This window comes from Brassica rapa, chromosome A09, assembly GCF_000309985.2.
Source record: "Brassica rapa cultivar Chiifu-401-42 chromosome A09, CAAS_Brap_v3.01, whole genome shotgun sequence".
Lineage (NCBI taxonomy): Eukaryota > Viridiplantae > Streptophyta > Magnoliopsida > Brassicales > Brassicaceae > Brassica > Brassica rapa.
Window position 1 is genome coordinate 33,875,909 of NC_024803.2, and position 26,068 is coordinate 33,901,976.

General features: G+C 27.3%; 2 protein-coding genes across 4 annotated transcripts; both read right to left on the bottom strand.

Annotated features, from left to right (window-relative positions):
* Positions 1-688: 688 nt before the first annotated feature.
* On the bottom strand, positions 689-7,973 carry LOC103841209. Of its 3 annotated transcripts, XM_033281117.1 has the most exons (11): positions 3,166-7,973; positions 2,948-3,081; positions 2,599-2,872; positions 2,395-2,485; positions 2,190-2,314; positions 2,028-2,109; positions 1,835-1,952; positions 1,584-1,744; positions 1,376-1,490; positions 1,113-1,298; positions 689-1,043 (listed from the first exon to the last, which is right to left on the bottom strand). In XM_033281117.1, the coding sequence occupies exons 2-11, from the start codon at positions 2,978-2,980 to the stop codon at positions 897-899; spliced, it is 1,332 nt and encodes a 443-aa protein (XP_033137008.1). In that variant the 5' UTR covers positions 2,981-3,081; positions 3,166-7,973; the 3' UTR covers positions 689-896. The 3 variants fall into 3 exon arrangements, with proteins under 3 accessions (XP_033137008.1, XP_033137007.1, XP_033137006.1); XM_033281116.1 differs by having other exon boundaries at positions 1,584-1,741; positions 2,948-7,967; XM_033281115.1 differs by having other exon boundaries at positions 2,948-3,330.
* A 2,283-nt stretch (positions 7,974-10,256) lies between these two features.
* On the bottom strand, positions 10,257-15,959 carry LOC103841212 (probable purple acid phosphatase 20). The gene is made up of 7 exons (XM_009117731.3): positions 15,690-15,959; positions 14,276-14,573; positions 13,875-14,118; positions 13,286-13,616; positions 13,129-13,217; positions 12,812-13,034; positions 10,257-10,519 (listed from the first exon to the last, which is right to left on the bottom strand). Exons 1-6 carry the CDS (start codon positions 15,822-15,824, stop codon positions 12,851-12,853), a joined length of 1,281 nt encoding a protein of 426 aa, XP_009115979.1. The 5' UTR covers positions 15,825-15,959; the 3' UTR covers positions 10,257-10,519; positions 12,812-12,850.
* Positions 15,960-26,068: the final 10,109 nt, after the last annotated feature.

Below are 26,068 nucleotides of genomic sequence, written 5' to 3' on the forward strand. Positions count from 1 at the left end.
TCTTCGCTATTATTTCAAAAGTTTAGTTTTCGTTATCCTTCATTAGACTAACTTATAAAATGATTTACGTGAGTATGACCCAAACCCCCCCCAAAGCATCCTTAAATTATTCAAGGCCTTTTGTTGGTTTTCATGATGCATATATACACATGTGAATTTTTATGATTATGGACGTCAGTTTATGCACACAATTTAAAGAACATTAAATATTTTCACACTCATATACATAATTATATTAGACCGTGGACTGTATACACACTCATATTAACGTACCCAAAGGTTTTGTAGTCCATAATATGATTATGAACGTCCAGAGCATCTCCAATGTACACCTCTATAATTTCCTCTAAAATAGAGATCTCTATTATAGAGGTGAAAATGCTCTAATGTATGCCTATATAATATAGTTCTTCTATTTTAGAGGGAAATATAGAGGAAAGTTACTTTTTGCCTCTATATTTAGAGGTGAAAATAACATATCTCTATATTTTCCCCTATAAATAGAGAAACTCTATTATAAAGGCATACATTGGAGCATTTTCACCTCTATAATAGAGTTTCTTTATTTTAAGGGAAAATATAGAGATAGAAATAAGGGTGGGTTGGAGATGGTCTTACATGCACAATTTAAAATAAAACACTAAATCTTTTAATAAAATAATCACTAACATTCATTAACTCATCGAAATCAAATAAAGCATCAACTTGTTCCTTTTTTTTTAACTTATGTTAACTCAAGATAAAAGGCATTCATAACAACCATAAAGTAGAGAGTTTGAAAAAAAAAACGTGAATGTAGAAAATCCATAACATAGATAGAGGAAGCTGAGAAAAACTAGAATGCAGAAACATTATTAAGATGCAGAACATCGAGAGATGATTATCGAAGATCCATCTCAAGCAATACGCACCCTCTTGCGCACATTACCGACTGGCTCCTTTCCAACACTCTTTGATGACTCACAACTGCCCTTGCTGGAACCAGACTTCTCACGGTTGATCGTCCCGTTTGGCGCATCATCATCATCATTGTCATCACCCCCCTGTTACATTCAAATTGTTATACGTTGCATATGCTAATGGTGAAATACCATAACAAATATTGCACTTACATCATCGACAAAGTCTGGAGCTGGTGCACACTCAACCTCATTGATGATACGTGACACAGTGAATGTCTGGTGATTGACGGTGAAGTTGTAGGGTGTGACACGGACCTGGAAAGTGTAGGTCTTGCCTTCCATTCCTGCAACGAACGGAGGCATCACGGAATCCTCAGGGTTCACTCCTTCTTCAGCCTTGTCATCAAATGGAAGCATCGAGAGTGTCAACAACATTACATAATAACCACATAAGTAATCAAAGTATATCTTACCAGTAACTGAACCGCCTCACTTGCCCTGAGATTGTGCAACTTAGTCATAACACCATCAAAGCAAACAAATGTCCCTTCCGCAGTATCATCAGTTACAACCATCTCAACGCGATAACTAAAAGAGAACAAATAAACCGAAGTGGAATCAGTGTGATGCAAGTGATCAAAAAGGCGACCAACTATCATATTATAACAAATCGATACATACCGCAGAGATCCGACCGCATGAGGATTATTGCAGCGCGCACATTCGAAAGAAGTGACAATGCGCTGCAACTTCTTGCTGCACTTAGAACACGCAACATAGCACCACCCCTTGTCCGCTTCAACTCGAGAAACTCTCCCAGTACATAAGAAATCTATTTCCTGCTGCTTACACGTCAACATTACGTGCAGTCAAAAAACAATCTTTATATATAAAAACACGAATGAGCTAATTGCATATACATAACTCATTACCTGGAGCGGATCTGTAGTGATAAAATGGTTAAGCTCAGCAATTGTCACAGGCTTAACCTTCGCATAAGACTTCAAGAGAGGTGCGGCGGACGGAAGACCAGTGTCTCTAGCCACCAATCTGAACATAAGTTCACGAAGTTAACATCACAAACTCTCAACGTATGATTACATACTCAAAACAGACCAAGCTTACCGGTAAAATAAAGACTCTCCTGCATGTGTCTCCTTATCATAATAAACATGTGTTCCTGACGTCGCGTTGAGGAATAAACGACCTACACATAGTAGAAAAAATATCTGAAAAAGGAATTACACATATTAATTTATGCCACATACGAAATAAGCAACGGAATATCTCCAACCATCTTCGGGTTTATGCTTGTGGCAACAATCACTTTAGGATCACCACGCATGCCTCCAAGCTTCTGGTGAAATGAAACGGCTTGAGCGTCGAACAAACTAAGAGTGACCGACACATCACTGCACATATATAACAAAAGTTAGTGCAACTAAAATGATTAAGCAAATATAAAAGATTTTAAAGAAAAAAAATAAATCACTTTTCTAGTTTGACGGTGACCATGACACGGTTTTTGTCTTCCGGATGATCAGACACGGTGCTCTTCACCACCACGATCTCACCAATAATATCTACAGGTTCAATATTGAGATCAGAGAGCTCAGTGGCTATTCAGACATTAATCCGTAAAGCACAAAACCCATACAGATAAATATACATATGTACGATATGATCACATCTGTACCTGGAAGCTGAGTGTTTGTATTGGCTAAACCAACCAACTCGGTTTGGTTACGGAACCGGAATCCCTCTGCAGGTATTGGCGAGACCGGATCAGAAAACACGTCAAACTCGGTGGAATCGTTAAACCGGATCATCAAAGAAGAGTCCGCAAGCTTGAAGTTCTGAGCACAGCGAGCCACGTCAAAGCAAGAAACAGAGTACATTGTCCCGGCGGCTAGCCTCTCTCGGAACTTTGGAAGCCGAATTGCGTTGATAGTAGCTTGGATCAAAGTCGACTGAAACATATAAGATTTAGAAATCAGAAAAATGACGTAAACAGATCTAAGGAGAACAGGAAGAATCAAACTTACATTCACGTCCATAAGCAGCATATCAACCCACATCAGCTCGCCACCGCGTTTGACGTTCCTTGCCTCCCATAACCGTAAAAGCCGGGCCTCGACGACGGAAGAGCATTTGCCGGACTTCAGGTCAGAGAAGAAGACTCTCAAAATAGCCATAGCAACAGGAATCAGAAAATCTCAAGAGAAAGAAAGAGAGGATGTGTTGGAGATCTATAGATACTTACATATTTATACAGATCCACACCGCTCGGGATCAAAAGGCCCATTGAAGAGTCTGAGTGAGGGATTGAATGCAATTGGAATAAAGACGACGACATAACTACGGCCGTTTCATCGAAGAGGGATGAATCGCAGACGTCACGCGTCGCCGGCGCAGAAAAGAGATACGCGAGAGTAATGTGTTATTAGGGTTGGAGACGTCGTGACATCATTCGGGCCGTGAGTACAAAAGGCCCAACACAGAAAGATCGAGTCAAGCCCAGAAGATAACGCGTTCCGTTTAATGAAACGCAGCGCTCCGTCTTTAGAGACACGTGTCATCGCGAGATGAAGCGACTTATCCATGTGGAGGCTTACGTGGATGGCCTAAGAAGAGACTAAACTGTCTTTTATATATAAAGATATCACCTCTAACAAAACACCAAAATTAATTCTATCTCACCAAATTTGGTGTAGTGTAAACAGTGTTACACCAAATTTGGGGTAATACTATTCATCACACCAAATATTTAAAATACATATTTATCATATCTACTAATAATAGCAATCTCAATTAATTCCAAAGGTTATGAATCCACTTATGTTGAAAGGTTGTATCTTTTGTAAAAGATATCTAAAAAGTTGTGTCTTTTCTAAAAGTTTAATGTTGGAAGGTTGTATCTTTTCTAAAAATTGTTTAATGGTTGTGACTTTTCATATAAGTATCTTTTAAAAAGTGAAAAGTCGTGACTATTCTTATAAGTATTTTTTTCAAAATAACTATCTTTAAATTGGAAGAATGCGACTATTCAAATTTAAGAGTTGTGACTATTCAAACAGATTTTTAAAATCTATAAATAGTCTCTACCATGCATTTTCAAAATAAAAATTTCACTAATCAAACTAATAAAAAATGGTGGAAAAAAGTTCTAAGCAATTACATGGATACAAATTTTTAGAAAACATATTCAAATGATCGAACGATGCATCAACATTACAGTTAACATAACCAGCAGGAGGTCTTGTCCAAACTGCAATCTTTTTATTCCGAGCTTGAATAAATCGCTTGCCATTATGATCTAGAGTCAAGTTCTCCTATCATGTTTTCTCCTTCAACATAACTTCTAATTCATTTTCCCGAACCATCACGTGTATCCTTCTCACATCTTTTTAACGAACATATTACATCTATTAGTGAGTGTTCGTGATAGAAGCTAGGGTCGGCATAATTAAACATTTTTTTTGGTAAAAATAATTAAACATTTTATGCATGAATTAATGCTTTGCATGCATTTATGAATTCTGATGTTGGATTAGAAACGTAAAGAATCATGTCCAGCTTAAACGTAAAACATGTATTTAAGTGTACATTCATAAACAATTTATATACACACGGCACCTGGAAATGTTGCATTGTGGCATTTAAGTTTCTGGAAATATTTTTTGGTTATAACGTTTAAGGTTCTGTAAGTTTTGATTCTTTTGAAACATAAACGAACATGTGCAATGGTTGAACAAGTGCTTGAAATTTGTTCTTCTTTTGTTATGGATTTTTGTCGATAGTAGTCATACGTGAACGAATTCTTTGCTTTACATTATATATAGAATTCATAACAAAAAGTTTACAAGGAATGCATGCATGCGATTTACTCTGGAACTTTGTTTTGTCCACATCTACATGCATATTAAGATTCTCAGGAATGAAAAATATTTTGCATGCATGCGGTTTAATTAACCTAATATTTTTTGTGACGGTTATAATTTTGTTCGTGAAAGGTCACAATTAATACTGTGAAAAGTTACTAGCTATATTTCCTTTTATGAAAAGACACCATTTGAATTGTTCAAAGGTGACAAATAAAAAAATGGTCATTAATACTTGATAAAAAAATGGTCACTGATTTGTATATGATAAGTTGTCATAAACATATAAGTATCTATTTAAAACTGAAAAGTGGTAACTATTTATATAAATATCTTTTCAAATAATTACTTTTATGTTAAAAGAGTGCGTCCATTTAAATTGAAAAGATGTAACTATTCAAATAAAATCCATAAATAGTCTATGATCATACATTTGTCAAAGTAAAATTGTCGCTAATCTCACTTATTTTAGTTCAAGAGTTGTGTTTTTACACATATATATTAATGTCAAAGGTTGTGTTGCTCTATCCTAAAATTACATTAATTGAAAAGAAGTTGTCAAATTATATATGTGTCTTTTCAGTAATTAATGTTAAAAATTGTATAATTTCATCTTAAAAATTACATTAATTGAAAAGAAGTTGTCAAATTACATTAAGTATAAAATAATGTTAGGGACGATATTTTGTCCTGATGTCGCAATTCTGTAAAACTATTTAACATGTTAACGTCCAAATCATGACATATAAAATAATCTATGATATTTTTTTCGTCAAAAATAATGTATAACTTTTTATTCGTCAAAAATAATGTATAACTTTAAAAGTCAAAAGCAGCAAGGGAAACAACAAAAGTCATATTTTCAAACGAGATAACTTTCCTAACCGTTAACTAAAATTTTGATATTCTTAATTATTACCCTTTTACTCAATATATAACTATTACTTTTTTTTGTCATCAATATATTAACTGTTACTATTAACTACTATTACATCTTCATCTTTACTTCTTTAAAACGATCTTAATTATTATTAATTTTTTTTTATCTTAATTATTTTTTGATCTTTCTTTTAAGAGATTTGCAATCATCTTCTACTTTGGATTGTGTGGCAACACATGGTATGCAATTAATCATTATCTTTATAATTGTGAAGTGAACTCAGAAAATTCTTCTTATTTATGTTCATCTGTTTTTCTATCATATTTATAAACAACAGGTTTGGTAATAATATTTTATTTCTTAAAAAAAAACAGTTTAATTTAAGAAAAGTGTCTACTTTGATAACCCAGACCACATTCAAAGAATTTCAATAAATTACCGCCAGTAAATAAAGGTTTTCAGTTTATTGTTTCACTGATTTATAAACTTAGCTTTCGTTTTTATTTTGCAGATTCACTCCTCAGTCCAAAATATGAATCATAGAGTTACAAAATTTGATATAAGTTATGGCCTATTAACGGATGAAAGTTGCGGCCTGATTTATAATACAATCTAAGATCTTCAAAAACTTCACCACAACACCATTGATGAACTCATTTCATTTTAATCTTGGTGACTTCTTATATGACGATGAATCTGAAGATAAGGCTTTTTTATGTGTCATTAATAAATGAGAGTGTTGAAATCAATGATTTTAGTACAAATAGTTTGAATAATTTTGATACATTTATAATTAAAGTCTTTCTTCAAATATTTAATGGAAATAAATATATTGACATATTTCAGTAAATCATTAAACTGAAAATTTTGTAGTTATGTTTGAGCCATTATAAATTTTTTGTCACACCTTTTGGAAAAACATGATAGAGCTTACAAATGATTTTATTTGATTTCAAAATTTCCAGACTATTAAATTTAAATAAGAACTACCAAAAGATATTATGTGCGGTAATTTAGTAAATGTTTTCAACAGTTCAAGTAATGAATTTGGAACTGTATATTAATCTTTTTTTTTTGTCAGCAAATTAGTCAACAAAGAGATATAAAGATTTTAAAATTTTTTAATTATTAAGAATCGATTTTAATTTATTTTTAAGTCGTTACAATATTTTTTTAATATTTCTTATAATATATAATCTTATAAAATAAATACTTTTTATGTATCAGTATACACATTGTAATTATACCAAAATCTGCTTCTTAATTTGTAAACATGCATTTTTTTGGGAATTTTTCTTTTTAGAATATACATATAATGAATAAGTTTAACTGAGAACTCAAAATTATGTTGAAGGTTTAAAATCTATTTTCATTTTAAAATGAATTTTAATTAGTTAAGAATTTGGAACTGTATATTAGTCTTTTTTTTGTCAGCAGATTAGTCAACAAAGAGATATAAAGATTTTAAAATTTGTGAATAATTAAGAATCGTTTTTTATTTATTTTTAAGTCGTTACAATTTTTTTAATATTTCTTATAATACATAATCTTATAAAATAAATAGTTTTTGTGTATCAGTATACACATTGTAATTATACCAAAATCTGCTTCTTAATTTGTAAGCATGCATTTTTTTGGGAATTTTTCTTTATAGAATATACATATAATGAATAAGTTTGACTGAGAACTCGAAATTATATTGAAGGTTTAAAATCTATTTTCATTTTAAATTGAATTTTAATTAGTTTTTAATGCCAGTTTGATTTTTTAAGAACGTCTAATAAAACAGAAAATATGGATGATATACTAAGAAGAATATGTTAAGGGATAATATATCTTAAAATTGTCATATAGTAATGTTTTCGACTGCACACGTCTGACATGGTTTCGAAAAAAAAATCATGAATATTTTACTTTTCATTGTAAGTTACCTTACTAATTTAGTAAAAAATTAGACTGGAATGTGTTTGCTTTTTAATTAGATTCAAATAGAGATTTTTAAATAAATGAACTAAAAGACATATATCTTATTTGGTATTTACATGTTTATAAATTTATTACAACCAAACCTATAAATAAAACATAGTTTTTAGTATTACCAATAAAGAAATATAGTTTTTAGTATTTTCAATAAAGAAACATAGTTGCATGCGAGAAATTTTGTAACATATGTATTTCCTCAAAAGTAATTGTAAAAAATGTTTATAAAAGTTATTTTATAAAAATGAATTTTATATAATATTATTTTTATAAAATGAGTGTCCGTGCGATATCGCACGGGTTCTTTGCCTAGTTTCATTTAATAACATAGCTTAATTTTTATTATTAATTATTTTAAATTTGTAATTAAAAATATACTATACTATTTATATTTTTAAATTACTATTAAATTATCAAACATTATAATAACATTTTTGTTTTTTATATTATAATATACTTAAACTTGTATTACTAACTAATACAAAATTTATTAAAATAAATATATTATTTTGTTATGTGCTTTTCATATTTAATAGTTTGTAATTTTGAATATAACTAATATTTTATATATAATAAATACATAAAAGTATAATATTGATAAGCCAAAAAATATTAATGTAAGTAAATTTTATAAACATTAAATACATAACAAACATAATATCTAAGTCTGATAAAATAACTATTTATTAACTACAAATAATAAAAATATATAATTATTAAAACTGAAAAATTAAGTAATATTTAATATTATTTTAGTGTAAATTTGGTGTTATTTCTGAAAATAACAAAAATAATATGACACTAAAACATTAAATTTATGTAATTTCAACCAAAATTGGTGTTAATTGTTGGAGATGCTCCGACTACTAGAATAACCAAAACTAGATTCTGACCCGCCCTTTCGAAGGGCGGGTATATTTTTTGTTTTAATTTTTTTGAATAATTTATTTTTTATATTTTTGTTATTTTTTTTTATTTATATTTGTGTTTAATATATTCTATTAAAACACGATTATGATTGCGGTTCTTAAAGTGTTATATCTGAAAACTAATATCAAATTCAATCCGCACCAAAAACAGAACAATGTTTTTTGAAAAATGTTTTAAAAAATAATTTTAATATATTCTGTCATATATATATATATATATATATATAAATGGGTTAGTATGATCTTCAGTAACTTTAAGTAAAATCACATTTAATAAATATTTTTACTTGAATAACCTATTTAAATTCCGTTAAATAAATCTCGTAGAATATATTTTTATAAATAATATTTATATATATGTAAATGTGTAAATATGATTTTCACTAACCTTAATTATAATCACATTTAATAAATATTTTCTAATCGAATAACCTATTTAAAACCCTTTAACTAAAACTTGTAGAATATATTTTTATAAATAATACTTCTATAATAATATCAATTTAATTAAATAGTTTTAATAATCTTAATTTACTTCCAAAAATATACTTTTTAGATTTTGGTTGGACTAAATTTTCTATATCTTAAATGATTTTGTTAAATACTTCAATTTTGTATTTAGAATATGCTCATATATATTTAGTTTCAGATTGAAGCATGCTATTGATTTTGACAAAATACTACATTATTCGAAGGATTAAAGAATAAATAGCTAAAAACATATACTTTAATCCATTAGACATATTTTGTTTATATTTTGTTTTGCACCTATTAGACATATTGTGACTAAATATTAAAACATATACTTCATATCTATTCTATCTAATAAATATGATATCTCTTTTAATTAGGATATACAATTGATCTAATCCATATTAAATTAGAATTTTATATTTAATCTTACCTATTAGCAATATATGATATATTTTTTAACTTATTTAAATATTCCTTATCGGTACATTTTTTCCTTAGCGGTATATATAACAAACACTATGTACAGACTTTACAAAACATTTACGATAATTCAAATTTTGGAACATTTTATGAACTGGAAATTAAAAAGTAAAATAAAATTAAAGAAAAACTTCCAGAATACACGATTTAGAATCCATGACCAGATTAACTATTTGATAAAAGAAGATATATATTATTTAGTGGGTCAGATAATTGAGTAAAGTGGGTCCTGATTATTTCTAATATAATTGATCAACGTAATTGCTTTCTACGTCCCTTTTAGTTAATTTTAGATTCAGTTACTTAATTATCTACATAATTATGAATATATCAACTGATGCAGTTATATTTGATGCAGTTATATAAAAATCATTTTTTTTTTTTAAATTGGACTCAACTAATATCAATGGGACATGTTCCTGTTTTAATAGTATTGATGGTTTGGGTAGATAGTTTATCCTTGCCTCCAAAATCTATGCCACATTATCACATACTTCTTACCAATTAATTTTTGAATATCATTTTGTCAAAAAACTTTCGAATATCTTGACATTTGAAATGTTTACCACCAATATACGTTGTCAAAAAAATCACACCAGTATACCAAATATGTGGACGTGTTTCGTTGAGAATATATTAGACATAGCTAAGAGAATTTTTATTTTCTTTGTATAATTTTCTTTAATTATTACGTTCTCATTTGTTGTATATGGATTAATCCATTTTTTTTGTTCACAATTGTATAATCCACTTCATTTTACAGTAAATTTTATAGTGGGATTGGAGATGCTCTTAGGCTTTAGGCTGCATGCAAGCAATATCATCGCTGGTGGTTGCTTTTAAACATTAAAACTGAAACATTTTAATAAATATTTTGTGGGGACGATTTTGAACAAAGGACTATAATTTAATATTTTATATTGGTGTGAATACTTAAACTATGAATACATCGATTTATTCGATTCCACATTGACAACTATGATATAATCAATTACTAGGATAAGACCCGCGCCTTGCGCGGAATTAAGTTATTATTTTTATTATATTTTGGAGAATGAAACAATAGTTTGGCTTCATTTGGATTACAGGTGTTCAATCCGGATATCGGGTTGGTTTCGGTTTGGTTCGGTTTTTTCGGTATTTGGTTAGTAAAATATAACTACTATTCTAAATCCATATTTACTTTGACTTTAGTCTTTCACATACTTTTGAAAGATTTCAACTGGACGACTAAATTGATCAGCCAATCTTGTTGCTTTAAATCATTAGTGTATATATATATATATATATATATATATATATATATATATATATATATATTATTTAGTTTGAATATTTATTAAATAAAAATTCATATGCGTTATATTTTATGATCATTTGTAACTTATTATAACAAAAAAATAATCTATTGATCACAAAATTTTCAGAGTGGGAATATTCAAATTTCTAATAATATATAGACGTTTTGAAAAATTCAAATATAACATATAAGAAAAAATAAAAATGTTTTTATTATATATTTAATGTGATTTTTTAATATCTTTCAATAATATAAAATTAAAAAAAAAAGAACTAAGATACCAAAATTGTTCTCAAATATTTATTATTCATAATAATTAATTTTCATATATACGTTAATCATATTAGGTAATTTCGTAGCTTCTAATTAAGGAAAGTGCAAAAAAAAGTTTGGTAGATTATTTATCAATTCGATAGTTAGTTTAATAAAAAATATAATGTAAGTCAAGATGGACCAACCTATTTTTCTAAGAATATTATATTTTATATAGTCATTTATTATATGAGAATTTTTAATCATACAGTTCTATGATCATTCATATCATTTTATAACTGAATATTTAAATCATCGATAACAAAATTTTCAGTGTGAAATCTTTAATAAGTTTATAAATTATAAATGTTTTTGAAAATTCATTGAAAGTTTTAATATTAAAATATTTATGTAATCTTATGGTATATAGTATAATATATATATATATATGTTTTATTATTAAATGATATTTTTTTACTCATATGGTTTTAAAATAATGTGTATCTTCTTATAATATTAAATAAAAGTTCATATTAATACAATTTTATGATCATTTGTAACTTATTATGACAAAAAAAATAATCTATTGATCACAAAATTTTCAGAGTGGAGATCTTCAAATTTCTAATAATTTATAGACGTTTTGAAAAATTCAAAATATAACATATAAGAAAAATTTTAAATGTTTTTATTATATATTTAATGTGATTTTTAAATATATTTTAATAATATAAAATTAAAAAAAGAACTAAGAAACAAAAATTGTTATCAAATATTTATTATTCATTATAATTAATTTTCACATATACGTTAATCATATTAGGTAATTTCGTAGCTTTTATTTAAGGAAAGTGCAAAACATTTTTTGGTACGTTATTTATCAATTCGATAGTTAGTTTAATAAAAAGTGTAATATAAGTTAAGATGGACCAACCTATTTTTCTAGGAATAGTATATTTTGTATAGTTATTTATTAAATAGGAATTTATAATCATACGGTTCTATGATCGTTCATATCGTTTTATAACAAAATATTTAAATCATCGATAACAAAATTTTCAATCTGAAATCTTTAATAAGTTTATAATTTATAAATGTTCTTGAAAATTCATTGAAAGTTTTAATATTAAAATATTTATGTAATCTTATGGTATATAGTGTTTAATATATATATATATATTTATTTTATTATTAAATGATATTTTTTGCTCATATGGTTTTAAAATCATGTGTATCTTCTTATAATAAAAATGTTAAACTATTGATCATTAATTTTTAACATAATAATTTTAATAGTTTTAGTCATTTATTGTCTTTTTAAAAAATTCAAAATATAACATATACGAAAAAATCTAAATTTTATTTTTATAGCTAATTTGATTGTTTAATTTATTTTAATAATATAAAATTAAACAAAAAGTGATGGAGGAGATATACATTGTTATCAAATCTTTATTATTAAAATCATTAATTGTTATATATATATTAGTCATTTATGGTAATTCCGTAGGTTTTATTTAAGGAAAGAAAATATCATATCATATCATTATATCATATAGTTTGACCAACTTATGTATCTAACAACATATAAAAATCGAATGTGGACCTACTTATTTTTCAATTGAATGTAATTGACTACCTAATTGAGTGCCACCTATGCATTGGGGCCTCTTTTAATTAATACAAAATTGAGGTTACATCTTTTCAAATGTTCCTCAATTAATATATAAGGGATGAGACACATTTTATTAAAACACACGAACGGAGACGGTTTAAATCTGACAAGATGAATCGGCTGAGAGGCTTGTTAACCAAACCGAATCCTTTTCTACCGACACATCATCGTCGTTCCTCTGCCATTTCCATTGTGCATGAGACGCATTCACCACCACCAATTGACCATGCCCGAAACTTGCTTCTCTAAACAATGATATTGCTGGGGTTGGATCTCGGTAACTGTATATATATATATATGAGTTATAGACATCATCAAAATCATATGTATAACAGTTTTAAAATAATAATAAGCATTTTACGAAGATCATCTTACTTTTTAGCAAGGCCTTCTTTGTTTCCTCCATCTCCAATGTTAATATAAACCGGACCACATTTGTCGAATTTATCTTCGTACACTCGGTTCTGTCAAACAACTACAAGAGTTAGCTATACGAATCCAAAACAAATAATTAAAAGTTCTTTTGACTTACAAAGCGTTCGTAAGCATGGACATGACCGGCGAAAACCAAATCAACACGAGCATTATAAAGAAGAGTTTCCATGGACTGTTTCATATCCACACTCTCTTTCTCTCCTTGGTGTGCTTCGTTTGTGTTGTACCACGGTGCGTGTATCACAGCCATCAACCACGGTGTGGTCTTACGATCGATGCTTTTGAGATCTTTTTCTAACCATTGGTACTGATCCGAGCCAGGCTCGAAGTCAGCGTATGACCCCAACATTATAAAGTGGACTCCGAAAACGTTGAAGGAATAGTACAAGTTCGAGGTCGAGCCACTCTCTTCAAATGGCATGCGCCACCTGCCACAAGTATATATATAAATACCAACAACTTACTGCTTACATAACAATATACAAATCTTCGTTTATTTACTAGCTAAATTTAAGACCGCATGAATTTTTATTTTCTTAATATATGCGTGAATGTGCGTTTTAATCAAATAAACTTCACATGACAATTCCTAAAAAAATTTAGCAAAAGTTATCACTCTCTATTTATTTTTCCATGCATCATGAAAACTATAAATTGGATGGTTGGATTGAAAAGAGCTAATGTACCTGTTGTTATAGGCGGTGAAACTTTGACGATGGAGGACAGGAATAAGTTCGACTTCGTGGTTGCCTTGAGTGACCATCCATGGTCTTTTGCTCGCAAGTGGTTGCACCATGCGACCGAAAGTGTCCCACACGGGTTGCAAAAGGTCAGCATACGACAAATCTCCAGGCAAGATAAAAACATCATGTTCCCATTTCGATACATGGTCCAATGTTGATTTACTCCATTCAGTTGTACCAAGGTCACCTTCATTTTTCATCAATTTTCAAGATCATTAACAAAATAACGAATTAAGTTACAAAACTATGATCACATATTTGTTTGTATATTACATATAATTTTTGAAATGAAATATAAAGAGCTGTATGAGTGAATGAGGGGAAAAAATAGAAAAGTGTAGTACCAGCCACAGCGAATCTGATGGGAAATTGAGAAGGAGGGGTCTTGAAGTTGAACTCTTGGGTTGAAGATTGACCACCACATTTGTAATAATAAATTGTATTGGGTTTTAATGGGCCTATAACCACATCGTTAATTTGGCCAGATCGATAAATCAGCAGGTAGTGGTACGAGGAGGATGTTCCATTAGCCGAGCCTTCGTATTCTCCGGAGGTTGTGCCGTATACAACAGTCGGCATGACTGAGTTTTTCGTTATCCATGATATTCTCATTTTGTCCGGCCCAACCAGAGATATATGCACCTTGCAATTTATGATTTTATGTTTAAAAATCAGCATAACATATTCGGTACTTAGAGCATCAGCATTAAGGGATCATATATAAAGTTCACACAATTCCCAAAAAAAAACTATTATAATAATCCACAAATTGTGAACCCAGCTCGTGTGAGCTCTCTCCACTGATACGAATTCACCCTTGTAACGCGGACTCCACGCCACGTGGCGGTCCGCGATTGGTCCGCTTATTTTTTTTTATTTTTTATTTTTAAAAAAAAATCAAACGAAAAAAATAATAAAAAATTAAAATTATGATCCCTTTCAAGGTTTATTGATGCAGATGCTCTTAGATGAATAAGAAAATTAAGCAAAAGAGAAATAAATTAATAAAAATAACAAAATTCGGGAAGTACAAACTACAAAGCGTACAAGCAAAACCTATGAGGGACGAGACGACTGTTTAACGGACAAAAGACATAAAGTGGGCAAATTTGCTATGCGTTTCATCGGACACATGGTTTCATGAAAATGTGTCACATGGCCGTGATGGGCACTCACGTGCCCTTTGGTTACTATACTACTATTTGCATTTAGACTGTTTGTTGACTACCGTGGAAATACATTTTTTTATGAGAAATTTATTTATCTATTATATGTTCTGTTGTAGAATTCCAGTAAGAATCTAGCGACTAGAGACTAGAGAGTATGTTTCCTTTGACAAAATGGAAAAAGAAAAAAAAAGGAGAGTTCCCATGTTTCCTTGGCACAGTTAATAAATATAGGTACTAATGTAAGGTATTTTGTCAAGAAAAGCATTAGGTTTGTAGTTTGAATATATCAATAAAATGTCTCAATTCATAGTTTCGTAATTAATAAATGTACAAAGTACAGTGTCGGTTCCAACAACATATGTGTGAACAGTATATGTATCTTGCGATAATTAACCCTAATTATCTCAATGCATCGGTCGCAAGTACTCTGTACTGGTAAGAAACTAAACGGATCTGTGTTTGAAAACTAACACAGATCTAATGTGTGAAAGACAGAAGTCTTGAGATTTGTTGGTCAAAATTCTACATGTAACGATTTATATGAATGAAACAAAATACATAAATTAAATATAGAGCTAGTGTAAATTACCTGTTCCGGGGACACAGGATCGTTGCTGGATGGATGCATCACTATATTTTTCCGAGTGGCCGGCCGATCATACGACGAAACATGTGGGAGTAAAACACTAAGCATTATAGCCACTAAATTCCAAACCTTCACCATTCTGGCTTCTGGCGACAGAGAAAGAAAGGAATAGAGAGAGCGATGGAAAGATATCTTATGGGTTTGACAGGAACAAGGATGTAAGGGACACGGGACTTTATAGAAATCTCTTACTTACTGTTTTGATTTTTTTTTTTTTTTTATAAATGGGGAGATGTATTTGACCCTAAAAGATAAAAGAAAAATTAAGCATGGATTTGAATAACGTATGTGCATTAATTAATTAGATGCCCCCGAATTCTAATCATCTATGTCTTTAAAAAGTAAATAAGTTGGGCGTATGTATTTTTGAATAAAAAATAAATGTCACAGTTCTTATTATATAAAGCTTGGTTCTTTAAAGTTGCTAATTAACACGATTGCGACATGTGTCAAATCTATAAGATAGTGATATGTGTCAAAAATATGATATAATTCTCTTTTGTTTAGGATTTAAAAGAGATTTTAGAAAGGAAAATTCTCATTATAAAAATAGTTTTTAAAGTTTCTTTTTAGGATTTTAGAAAAGAAATATTACTTTTACATAGTCTTTTACATTATATATTGTAAAATATATTTGATAACAATTTTCATTAAAAAAAAAACTAAACAAAAAAATTTCTAAAAAGGAAGTAATTTTTTATTTGTTATTTAAAAAAAGTTGTGATATATGTAAAAAATATGATATAACTCTCTTTTGTTTATTTAAAAGAAACTTAGAAAAGGAAAATTTTCATTACAAAATACTCTTTCACAGTTTTTTTTAAAAAATTTTAGAAAAGGAAAATTACTATTACATAGTCTTTTACAATTCTATATTGTTAAAATATTTGATAGTAATTATTTTCTTTTTAAAGTCTACACAATAAATAATCGTAAAAAACTATTAGCAAGTAATTAGTTTTAAAAAAAATTATAATATTTGTTTTAAAAGATACTAAATATGGAGAATTATAAAATATTGAAATATTAACTTTTAAGAAGAAAATGTTAAAAAATGAATTGTAAAATCCTACAAGTACAATAAATTATTTAATAAAAAACATGAAGAAAAAATAACTTTAAAATAATTATTATTACTTTTTTCAAATCCCAATTAAAAGAAAATTGTAATAGTACTCTTATTATTTTCTTATAAGTAACTGACTTTCTTTTTTAATAGATAATTGTATGTTAAAAAATTATGATCAAAACTAGCTACAAATATTTCATATCTATATTTAGGTTTAAGCTTCCACATATTATTTTTACAAAACAAAATAGTATTTACATGAAAAGTATTACCTGAATATTTTCTTTTAATCTCTTGATACAACTCAACTTTTTATTGTCCTTCTTACATCTTATGATGCATACATAACTTTTAATTATGATGTTGTTGCGTACATAAATATATGTGAATATGATAAATATGTGTTGGTATGTATAAAAAAAAAATTAAACATAATTTTTTCTATGAAAAATAAAATAGTTGTATAAAAATATAAAAGAAAAAACTAATTGAAAAAATAATTAGTTTCCTTTTTAAAAGCCTAAATAAAATATAAATGTAAAATTAATCTTACTTTTTATTATAATTAACTAACTTTACTTTTTAATAATTTTGTGTTAAAAAAATAAACCATAATTAACTCCAAATATTTCACCTGGTATGACAGTGACATGTGTCATTTAAAAAATAGGTTGTGAATGTGTCAATAAAAAATGTCATTACGTTAAAATAACTTATTCTTTTCCTAACCTCCTAAATAAAAGAGATCTCTAAAAAAATATTATTTTCAAATTTAACCAATTAAGATTTTTTTTTTAATTTTTTTTTTAAATCCTGACCAGAGAGAATTATAAAATTTTATTTAATAGTAATTTTAATTTAAAAAATTATTGATAAACATGATAATAACAATTATTTAAAAAACAAGAAAAATTGTAAAACTATTAGTGATATTGAAAAAAAACGAATTTTGAAAATCGAAACTTTTAAAAATAGTTAATATCAACTAGAAAAAAATATTTGATAGAAATTTTATTTTTCTAAATCCGAAACAAAATATAATTGTAAAATATGTAATATTAATTTTCTTTTCTAAAACCCTGAAAAACTGTAAAAGAATATTTTTTAGTTGTTTTCCTTTTTTATTAAAAAAAATCCTAAAAAAAAAAGAAATTTGTATCGTATTTTAAGTCATTTTTAATTAACAAAAGAATTGTAAAATTAGTTGTGATACAAATTGTAAAAATAGTAATTCTAAAATTATTTATTAATAACAAAAAATAATTATTTGATAGCAATTTATTTTTTCCTAAAATTCAAAAAAAAGATAATTATAATAGGTTATATGACAATAATTTTCCTTTTCTAAAATCTTAAGCAGTATTTAATATTTTTAAAAAAAATTTAATTGCTAATAAAAGGATATTTATAAAATAGAATTTTTCCTTTTAAAAATATTAGGAAAATAAAATTTTAAAGATTTATTTAATAAAAATATTAAATTAATACATAAGAACATTTATAATGTTGTCATTGACTCTATTGGTGCATTTGACTTTAATTTCTTTTTAATTTTTATTCAATTTTTAATTAGGGTTCTGTTCTGTTTAAACGTTTAGGTATAGTATTTTTTCTAATCCAAAGTACAAATTTTATAATAATGCATCTATACACCATGAATATAAAATACAAATATTAATTTGAACTTATGTGTGAAAACGGATTTTAATTATAAAATGAATCTCAAACAACAAATGCAAAAAAACAATTATAAAACTATAATAAAATGATTTATTATTTTTTGGTTTTTATTAAATTAAAACATCAAACAAAATTTGCTAACGGGCTCATATCTTGTGTTTTATAAAGTTACATGTTATAGTTTATCAGACAACACATACAATTTTAACTTAAAATTTGGCTATCTACTTGTAAATTATTAAATATACATACACAATTTTAAGTGACTTTTTCTTATGTGTCTTTTGATCAAAACCATGTAAAATATTTATTGAATTAGATTAATATTATTCAGTTATCATTAAATTTCACATTTCTAAAAATACAATACTTAAAATTTAGATTTTCAAACTATTTTGAGTTAATTATTATTATAAATTTATGTTTCTAATATATTATCCGCTAATTCATGGACAACCAGCTAGTTATCAATTATTTACATTAAAATATACTAAATCCAAATATCTTAGTTATAACACCAATTATATAAGTAAAAAATATAATTTGGAAACAACATTTGGGGGAGATAGAATGTTACTGAATGTTACTATAAAGAGGAATACAATATGGATCAAAACAAATCTCTTGACAGTCAAGGTTTCCTTTAAATAATCAATCACAATTATGTATAATTAAAATTTATATATGTATGTATAAAATAATCCATCACACTTTTTAATCAGGGAAATTTGTAAAAATGTCAGTTTAATCTATTCTATGACTTAGGATAATGCTACACAAAGATTTAATAAATCTTTTAGTTTGAATAATAAAATATCTAAATTCTTACTTGAAAATTATTAACGTTTAACTTTGGCAAACCCCAGATTTTGTGTTAATTGTCTATTATAGTTAGTTTTATTTTATATTATATATAAAATTGAAATTCGAAGAAAATAATAGTTCATTACTTAGTTTACAAGTTCAAGTTGTTGTTTCTCAAAAGCAAATGCACTTTTTAATCTGGGATTTTTGGATTTCATGAGTAAAGTTGTGTGTAATCCAATTTTCGAGTATAGCGTTTGATTAATATCTTCTTTTTATTTGAAATATTAGTAAATATATTAATTAACTGTCTAACAAAAACTTTCAAATATCTTTTAGAATCTTTTTAAAAATATATTTTCGAATTTAGTTAATTGAAATTGTAATTATCACAAAATATAATTAGAAATTAAATTTTAGTATAGTTTTGATTGTAAACAAAAATAATAATTATATAAAATACTTTTAATAATATCTTAATGATAATAACAATTTTAAATTGATTTCATTTTCAAATTTAAATTTAAGAAATATTTTAAAAGATGATTTTAAAAATAAGTATTCATTTCTATTTCTAATTAAAAAATAAAAATATCTTATTTATTTAGCACATAAATTATGAGTTGTTTCATATGTGATTTTTTTTTTAATTTAGACCACTAGAAGTCATACCTGTAAATATGTTTACCTTGTAATACAATTAAGGGAAAATTTGGAAATATACTTCAAAAGGAGAATTTATTTTGAAAACTACACTTTCATTTAACTTATTTGAAAATTACACTTTCCACTAAGTAAAATGTCTAAACTATCCATATTAGATGTTTATAATTATATATTACTTATTGAAAAGTATAATGATTATTTATACGTTTGAAAACCATGAATCACTAAACCTATTTAGATATTTTTTAAAAATATGGTGTACTTTTATTTTCAAAAGAAAAATACGAATACACTACCAGAACTCAACCCTAGATTGTGGTATGCAAGCTCTGAGATTTTTCTTGCATAATGAAACTGGTATCTTAGCTGAATGTTGAATAGCAACAGTTTTGCATATTACAAGACATGTAGTTTAAGGTGAATCAAGAAAGTTGAATCACTTTTAATTAAAATAGTATTCCAACATTACATAGTCCTACGAAGAGTAAATTACACATTTTAGATGACGACGATGGTGAGTCTTCGCAATCTAGCTTTAAGCTGAAATTTTGTTTTCTTTCATTATCATTAGAGACTTATTAGACCAAATTTCATTTGATCATAAATACAGGGGCCAAGAGGAAGATGGCGTTCTTGCTAATGACAAAATCACATGTAATCCACATTCAAGCAGGATCTTAAGAAACCAACAATATCTGAGCTGGTGATACTTGAGATACCAAAGAACATCTCTCCCATTCTTTCAACTTGTAAACAAAGAAACCAAGCAAATAGTAGTTCCAAGAGTTAACAAAAACAGAAAGTATATTGAGACTTTTAAATGTTAGCCTTATCTATCAATCCAGTACTTCTTCTCAGTTATGTGACGTTGATTCTGAGATTTATACGATAAATTTTGAAAGATCAAATGAGTAAAGTAAGAAACTCGGGTATGTACTATATACGTGCAAATCAAACTCGCTCGAGAAGTAACATGTTTCGTACATAAAGAAAAGGGTATGTGTCGTTAAGTTAAGAGTCTTGAAGAAGGAAAAAGAGAGCAAAAGCCCGGTTAGCTCCTTTGTTCTAACCTGGAGATTGTTTGTCTGATATAATGATATGTGACCAGGTACGCATGAAATAATATACCCAAGATGAAAATTTTAATTTAATTAAGATTGGTAAGGAAATCACGTAAATTTGACAACTTTTAGTTATTAAGATTTGTAGTTCTAACTAAAATCAGGACAATAACGTCTTATCACATAAAGAAAAGAGTAATTTTCAAAAACAAAAAGAAGCTGTGTATTTCTCAAATTAAAAATAAAAATTAAGGTATTTTTCAAATTATCCCTACAATTAATTTACACCTCCTTTCATATATGGAACATTTGATCTTTATTCATATCGTATATATAAGACTTTAGTCTACTGTTATTAACGTCTGTGTATTCTCCTGAGTTAAAAACCAATTCGGTTTATTATTTAAACAGCTATACTAAATTAGTTTAATTAATTACTGTATACCAAATTCTTTATTATGCAAGTACAACTTAATTTAATTTTCACATATATTTCAAATTTAGAAATAAAACAAAATAGGTAAATCAGTATTGTTACATAATAATGTTTTTTAAAATAAATTTTGTTACAAAACTACAAAATTTATAAATTTTATAGTAATAATATTACAAGCCAAACAAATATTATTATAAAATTAGATAATATATAACCTCAAATTATAGAATTTATTGATATATTTTATTACAAAACCTAAAATATTTTAGTATTAAAAAAAACCCACACGGTCGTGCGGATCAACATCTAGTTGTATCTTATTTGACTATATAAGGGTTTGCTTTGGTTCCGTTTGGTACATTCTGTCGTTTTAATACATTCTGAATCCGTGTTGTTTTGCTGTATATTGAACATGAATTTGAACGCATTGTTGTTTTTGTATGTTCTTCACTCGAGCCAGTTAAAAGAAAGCCATCATGTATAGATGTTTTGTTAGTTAGATACAATCTTTAAGATAGCATTTTTTATTCGCTAATTACAAATAAAGTAAATTATTATTGTATATGTTAAACTTTGTGTACAATCTCTTAGGTTTGATTTGATTGACAAGTCAAATTTGCATTAATATTGATAACAATATTACAAAATTCAAGGTAGATTTGTTATTCAAATCAAACTTTACTTATTTTATTAATATAATTAATATAGCTTATTACCAAATTACTAAGGTGTAACAAGATATAGAATCTATATTACTAGTTGATGTCCTGCACTTTGTGCGGATTAATATATATATATACCTAACATTTTGTTAATTCTAATGTTTCTTTTTAATAAAATATAATTATTAAATTAGATACAAATTTCAAATTATTATAAATTATAAAATTTCAATATTCATACTAGTAATCAATGTATTAAATTATGTTCTTTTGTTTCATGGTTTTATTTTTATTTATGTGATGTAGATTTTGAATCAAAATCTTTTCTAATAGTAATAATTAAATTAGGAAATTTGTATTTGAAATTAAACACACATTGTATTTAGACGGAAAAGAAATCATGTGGCAGTGAAAGGATTATAAAAATCACAAATATATATCACATTAACAAAATAATGATAGTCTAGGATGTTCAATCCAGTAAAACCAAATCATTTAAAATCGAACCACAGTATATGGATATGGTTCTGTAATTAAGCGATCACATCGAATAAACAAAAAAAAAACGATTTATTCAGATAAATTAGTATACTCATATAGATATTTTATAATAATATGCACTTGATCAATATTTCAAATAAAAATCAGAAAAACTGACTATGATTTTAGTCACTAAAATTATAAACTAAATATAAGATAAAAGTAATGAAGATATTATCGGTAGATATGGTTCTTATCAATTTATTAAATAAATGTGATAAATATCATGATAATTATATATAAAAAAACTATTTTTAAAAATAATAGTATATATATATCAATTTAATAGTTTAATGGTTATTAATTATCTTAGATATCATGACAAATATATATATATATATATATATATCAAATAAAAATAAAAAAAATAATATTAATTAAATTAATGATTTATCCTAAAATCATGGAAAAAATGACAAGTAATCAAATAAACTAAAATTATGGAAAAATGACAAGTAATCAAATAAACTAAAATCATGGAGAATATGATAAATAAGTAAATTCACTTCTCAAATGATAATATAGACGAACTCAAATCATACATAGATTTTTAAAACTATACAAATACGACAATTGTCTCACAACTTTGTCAAGAAAAAAAAACATACGAAAATACTTCGATCTTCAAATTCTCTCTTTTGTTCCAGCTATTTAAAATTCTATATTTTTTCTCTTATTTCACCATCTACCTTATTATTTTATATGTACTTATTATTTACTTATAACAAATACTATACTAAGAAATAAGCTATTTCTGTACTTATTATTTCACCATCTACCTTATTATCTTATCTGTACTTACTGTATTATTTATTTATAACGAACACTATACTAAAAGTAAGCGATATTTATTTATTTCGTATAGTATTTCACCCTCTCTATATCTGAGAAATAAGCTATAATTGTGTTGTGCTTTGATTTCAAAACTGTATGCATGCCAAACTATAATTTTACGTAATATATAGAAATATATCATAACTTATTTATAACAAATACTATACGAATATTAAGTCAATCTTCAAATTCTCTCATTTGTTCCAGTTATTTAAAACTCTACAATTATTTACTCTTATTTCACCATCTACCTTATTTATTTTATTTGTACTGAACATAACTTTTTATTCTACAAATTATCTCATTCGGGCTGCACTTTTACAGAACCAGACTTAACCATTAACTTCTAATTGACATACACTACACATGTACTAATATATTGTGTACCTCAGTTTTTACAGAACCAACAAATGCATAGATATATTTAATCTAAATGTTAGGCAGGTAAGAGTCAATGTGTTTGAAACCACAAAATATATACTATATAGGAACTATATAACGTTATCATTTTTGATACGTGATTCCACGAGAGACTAAATATTAGTCGAAACAAATATTTTGTAAATCGTGTTAATCCCACACAAGTTGCGGGTCTTAACCTAGTAGCATATTAATAATCATAATAACTAGTTTAGCCAAAAAAAAAAAGAAATAGCCATAATACCTCAATCTACTCTACAACAAAAGTATTTGTATTTTTAAAGCCCAACCCGCTCATTAGGATATAACTTAACCATAAGTGAAATAAATCAACGTTTAAATTTGATGAGAAACCCCCAATTTACTGGAAGGAGAACCCAAACTTCAGATTTATGTGAGAGCAGAGACATTAGGACAATATGGTTTATTCGAGGTCTAGTAAGTTATCTATATTTGTTATTTCAAAAATAATTTCATATGATAATTTTTTTTTTTCTTTTTGGGGGAAAGGAGGATTGAACCGATCAATCTAGTTACTGAAGTTGTGAAAAGTGAACTTCTGATTTTAGGCTACAACTCTCGGCATCTCAGATGATGATTCCCATCAAGCATATCATAAAGTTCATAGTATGATAACAATCTCTTTTTGTTCTACTAAAAGATATGTTTTGTTGCCGATAACTCCGGGTTATTACTTGCTAATAGGCTATGTGATGCTTAGAAAAAAATTGTGGTTAAAGTTATTTAAATAAAAAATATTTTTTTTTTGATCAAAAAATAAAAAATCTTATATAAAGATAAGGGAGAGAGAAGAGAGTACTCTTAAGTTAAGGATAAAGGTAAAGGCTGGACTTCCATTTTGGCTCCTCTTCCAGCGTGTCTTACTTTTCATATCTTTTTCATTCTACGCACATTTTTTGTAATTCTCTTATTACATTAAAATGATCATATAATTAGAATCAGTATCAGCTAAAAAGAATGAGTCATGTTTGAAAAAAATATATTCGACATACGAGGAGTTAAAGAAATTCCACAATCAATGGTTTTGAATTTCTATTGTTCTTTTCGAGAAAATTGATTTTTTGTTGTTACTTAAAATATTACTTTTATTATATTTTTATCAGTTTCCATCTTTTTTTTTTTACTTTAAATTTCCATTAATATATAATCATCAGCCAAACATGCTTACAGCACAAGAACAACTCATAGAACATGATCAGGATAATGAACAAAAGAACAAAAGACCAAACAGAAAAAGTAATGGAACACTTCAAACCAGGTAGTCAAGAAGGAGACCGTGGTTGGAAGGATTCGCTGAGACCTGGACAGAGAATCCAGTTTACTTCTGATGGTTAAACTAATGTCAGCAATTAGAGATTGAGCAGATCGTGATATAGCAGTGTGGAGACGGGTGTTGCGCTCTTTTTCCAGATGGCGTAACAAGAGGCTTGAAAGACCAGCTTCATGATGAGGTTGACATTTCTGTTTCTAGTAGGATCTTTCAACCATCTCAGACAATCCTCAAACGAAGGAGGAGGGGTGAGATGGGCTTTGGAGGAGAAGAAAGACCATACCTCGTTTGAGTACTCACAGTCAAAGAACATGTGCTGTCGATTCTATCAGTTTCCATCTTTTTTATTGTTACTAAAGCACCATGCAGCTTATAACTATATGATGTTCATTACTTTCATCTTACTCATTTAGGATTTACATTTTCTTCTAGTAACATCTCTTATATGAAGTTATATCCAGTATTCTTGAATTCCATGCTGGTTTGGCTTGCATCATGCAGATATGACTACTTTCACCAGGTAAAAGCGTGAAGACAAATAATTGTTCCCCCACTAATAAACATTCCTAACACTATCTTAGGATACTTAATTCTAAACCAACCCAATCAAAGGATTGCGTGCATCATTTCGCCCACCCTTCAAGCATCAAATTGATCAATTATTAGACGTTTTATATGTATTTTTATTTTAATTGGACCGTCCAAATGTTTTCTAAAAAAAACTCTGATAAGTTGTCGAAACGAGTGGTAAATTCGAGACCAAGTTGACATAAAGAAGAAAGATCCCAAGTGGTTCTTCCAAGGTATCAACACGGTACAATTTATCAATAACGCACACGGTGTAAAGTTTGACCCATCT

What these genes read in the sequence shown, in the direction of transcription:
- LOC103841212 (XM_009117731.3), bottom strand. Translation starts at nt 15,824, where the DNA reads ATGGTGAAGGTTTGGAATTTAGTGGCTATAATGCTTAGTGTTTTACTC. An exon ending in ATCCTGTGTCCCCGGAACAG is followed by an intron (nt 14,574 to 15,689) that starts GTAATTTACACT and finishes ATAAATTGCAAG; the next exon opens with GTGCATATATCTCTGGTTGG. An exon ending in TCCATGCTTACGAACGCTTT is followed by an intron (nt 13,218 to 13,285) that starts GTAAGTCAAAAG and finishes GTTGTTTGACAG; the next exon opens with AACCGAGTGTACGAAGATAA.
- LOC103841209 (XM_033281115.1), bottom strand. Translation starts at nt 3,097, where the DNA reads ATGGCTATTTTGAGAGTCTTCTTCTCTGACCTGAAGTCCGGCAAATGC. An exon ending in CATGCGGTCGGATCTCTGCG is followed by an intron (nt 1,491 to 1,583) that starts GTATGTATCGAT and finishes GTTCTCTTTTAG; the next exon opens with TTATCGCGTTGAGATGGTTG. An exon ending in CTCCAGACTTTGTCGATGAT is followed by an intron (nt 1,044 to 1,112) that starts GTAAGTGCAATA and finishes TGAATGTAACAG; the next exon opens with GGGGGTGATGACAATGATGA.